The following is a 3,851-nucleotide window of genomic DNA, read 5'->3' as shown; positions in this document are numbered from 1 at the left end:
TACAGATCCGAAACAGGTAATTAATCCACGTGGAATTCTTTTCAGGAGCCTTGTATTTTTGCTAAGATGCCATCAAATCGCTACAAGTCAGTTTTAGTTTACGCGCAATAAGATTATAATCAGTAGTTTAACAAATCACGAAATAGAATTAACAATTTATGGAATTGTATTCGATGATAATGAAAATAATCTCCTAGTAATTTTCATCCACAGTTAGTTTCAAATAAGACGGGATAGACTCTCGCGTTTTGTACACATATTTAAATACACAAACACAATTTCTTTGTCTACCCTGATTATTTTTATAAACTAATTTCGGGTACCTAGTTTTGTGGTGTTTTGTTTATATCTCCGTTGACATTTGCTGGAACGTTAGTCTTTCCGTGACCACAGTGCAACCCAGCTGAATTGTCGAAAATCTGCATTTAAGGTAAACACAATGAAATTATATCGCGGTAGATCCGTTTGTATAATTAAATAAGATTGTACACGTAAATATATGGAAAGTCTAAATTAGACTTCTACGTTATAAAGCACTGTGGCCTCAATCGAACAAAGTTAGGAAGGATTTTACCTTTTCCTCTTAGAGTAATAGAGGTGATCAGGATTGGCTGCAGAACAAAATGACTTGTTCAAAGCGCCGTTCGTGGGTCAGGGTGAATAGTGTTGCGGCGCTATTCTGGAAATGAATTAGAGATTAACTAGATACGATATAGTAAATATATGTGACGTCCCACGGGTAAAGCTACCTTATGGCGGTTGGCGCTAACGCTATTATTAATGCCGCTCCAATATTATTGCGGCGCTATGTGACGTAAGCGCCAGCCGCCATAAGGTACATTTCTCCGTGGAACGTCACATATCTTCACTATTTCAAATCTAGGCAATCTCTAATTCTCTAATTCATTTCCCGAATCGCGGCGCCAGTCGCCATAAATAAATAAATAATAAATAAATATTGGTGGACATCTTACATAGTGATCAACCTAGCCCCAAACTAAGCAAAGCTTGTACTATGGGTGCTAGGCGACGATACATACTTATATAGATAAATACATACTTATATACATAGAAAACACCCATGACTCGGGAACAAATATTAGTGTTCATCACACAAATAAATTGCCCTTACTGGGATTCGAACCCAGGACCATCGGCAGGGTCACTACCCATAAGGTACCTTTTTCCGTAGAACGTCACATATTTTTACTATTTCATATCTAGTGAATCTCTAATTCATTTCCCAAATCGAGCCGTTGGTCTTTTAACACATTCAGGGCCAAGGACTCGACTGTCGGGTACACTGTTCGTGGCGACTATTAGGGTCTCCCCAGATATATCGACGCGCATTCGGCAAAAGCCGATAGGAAAAAGCTTTATGTCCACGCAATAATTAAGAGCGAATAAGCCGTCGACGCGTCGGCCGGCGCCGGCCGATGCGAGCCGAGCCGAACGACGACTTTTTCGCTCTTATTGCGCAGACATAAAGCTTTTTTCCATCAGATTTTGCCGATTCCGCGTTGACATATTTGGGGGAACCCTTACGCGCTGAATACGGCGAAGCCGTGGCTACGCGCTACGAGCGTAACCCGTAGCATTTAGTGGCAATGACAGTGTTAAATGATAGTAAGTCCGACTTGCTATAATATATTCAGTATACATGTTAAATAGTTTATTGATAAAGTGGCCATGCGCTTTTGCGGCTGATGATGCGGCTGATGGTACGATCACGTCTAAAAATATAGATACGGTCATAGTGCCAAAAATATGTAGGTATTCACGACCTTATTGCCCATACGACGGAGCAGAGGCGTTTAGGGTGAGAGGCTATCTTTTTTTATGTACCTATGTGTTAGCACATATAAATGAATGTTTCATTTATATGTGCTAACAATTACAAACTTTTATTTAACAGTTGAGAAGATTAACTCGCCTGTGTTCGTGTAGCTCTATATCTCCCCAACTTCATAAAGAAAAATGAGCGTACCTGCAGGAAACGCTGAGAATGGCAAGAAGATATTTTTCCAGAGATGTGCACAGTGCCACACAGTAGAGGCTGGCGGCAAACACAAAGCAGGCCCCAACCTCCACGGCTTCTTCGGACGCAAGACTGGCCAGGCCGAAGGATTCTCATACTCAGATGCCAACAAGGCCAAGGGTATCACCTGGAATGAGGAGACCCTGTTCGAATACCTGGAGAACCCCAAGAAATACATCCCCGGAACCAAAATGGTGTTCGCCGGTCTGAAGAAGACCAACGTACGCGCGGACCTCATCGCGTACCTCAAGAGCGCGACTAAGTAATCAAATAAAATATTAGGTGACTTATACTATACGCGCCGAGTCCAAAATTACCGCCTTGTGCATCTGACCCTTGATCCAACCACCCAGCGAGAGTCACCTACCAACCATCCAATTAATATTATTATTATTAATGATTATTAACTTGGCCTATTAGTACTTACGAGTACATACCTATGTTAGATACAGTTAGCGTGGGTCAAATCTTGGATGCTAAATTTAACCCACTTCCCTATTTCCGATTGAGCTGATATATGTATATTGGATGTCAATGCAATATTATGATGACTTGGAGCTGATCTGATAATGGAGATTAATGCTAAATGTGTTTGGCGTTGTTAGAATTGTTTCGATGAGTATTAGTTGTCTGTGGAAATTAAAGTATAGTCAGCGATAAAAGCTTGTACCACAAACGAAATGTGTGCCAAAATCCCATCTTCAAAACGAATTCTACGATTTCAGTAATGTTTTCATGATATACCAGAGATGTTTCTTTGATAGGTTTAAATCATGAGGTGGAATTGACTAGGTATTTTTTCCAACACATATATACCTACTCGTTTATGGGATTTCCGATGAATGTTCTGTCTATTTCACTCGATTTGTATTTGTTGTGTTGTTGTTGTTTGTTCTAGGGCACCCCGGAGGTGCACTTGTTGTGCAGACGCAGTTTAATGAAAATTATGTAGAACACAATAATTTTTGGACGTAATTTTAACTCAGTAGTTTTTAATGTAAGTACCATACACTAATTACATACTTAATCACTAAACATCATAACAACAAAGTGTCCAAACAACAGTCAAACAATCTTACCGATTCAGCGTACAGTAAAAGAATGGCGGCCTTATGTCGGAACTAATGAAAAGTTCGCAGCGGCGCAGCGGGTAGCCGACGGCGGCACGGCCGTCGGCCAGCCGTGGTGAAAATTTAAACAGACAGTGGCCGCCTAATTCATAAAACTCTTCACGTCTATTGTCCGTTCATTCCAAGTATAAAATGACCTTGAGATCAGGAACAATCATTCGTAGTGAAAGATCACACTAGTACTGGTTTTTCTGACGCTATACGTATGTGAGTTTATGAACCCGTTGGATGCCCGTGCGGCCCGAGCAAGACAATTCCATTTACCTGACCAAAGTCTAACTCTTAACCCGGAGCAAACAACGAATATTTATCCTCATAAGACATCTGTGGGGATTATCCTTTCCTTTAAGTCTCCTTCGCCGTTCGTAGGCATTCCTTTGAGGCTTACATGTCTAATCGTTTCTTTTCTATTTATTACAAATACATTATGTGCTCGAACATTTGTCTAGCCTACTCTTGTATAAGTAATTCTACTATTGGATACATGTTACAAGTCTAAGATAAACTGTTAAATATTTTTTGGAGTATGTACCTATTATAAATACAATTACATCATTCTACGGATATTTTAGAAGATTTCATATTTAAGTAATTATTAAAACAGTACATCTTCTTCATCCTTCATGCACTATCTTCATCCGTAACTTAATTTTCCATTTCAGAATATCAAGGGAAAATAATTT

The 3,851-nt window shown here is 39.8% G+C and overlaps 1 protein-coding gene across 1 annotated transcript; it reads left to right on the top strand.

The window, feature by feature from the left end:
- The first annotated feature begins 1,923 nt into the window (after positions 1-1,923).
- On the top strand, positions 1,924-2,329 carry LOC134680523 (cytochrome c-like). The gene has a single exon (XM_063539646.1). The coding sequence runs from the start codon at positions 1,978-1,980 to the stop codon at positions 2,302-2,304; it is 327 nt and encodes a 108-aa protein (XP_063395716.1). The 5' UTR covers positions 1,924-1,977; the 3' UTR covers positions 2,305-2,329.
- The last annotated feature ends 1,522 nt before the right edge of the window (positions 2,330-3,851 follow it).

Source organism: Cydia fagiglandana, chromosome 3 (genome assembly GCF_963556715.1).
Source record: "Cydia fagiglandana chromosome 3, ilCydFagi1.1, whole genome shotgun sequence".
In the NCBI taxonomy this organism is placed as follows: Eukaryota; Metazoa; Arthropoda; class Insecta; order Lepidoptera; family Tortricidae; genus Cydia; species Cydia fagiglandana.
This window is presented reverse-complemented; position numbering and strand designations above follow the sequence as displayed.

What these genes read in the sequence shown, in the direction of transcription:
- LOC134680523 (XM_063539646.1), top strand. Translation starts at nt 1,978, where the DNA reads ATGAGCGTACCTGCAGGAAACGCTGAGAATGGCAAGAAGATATTTTTC.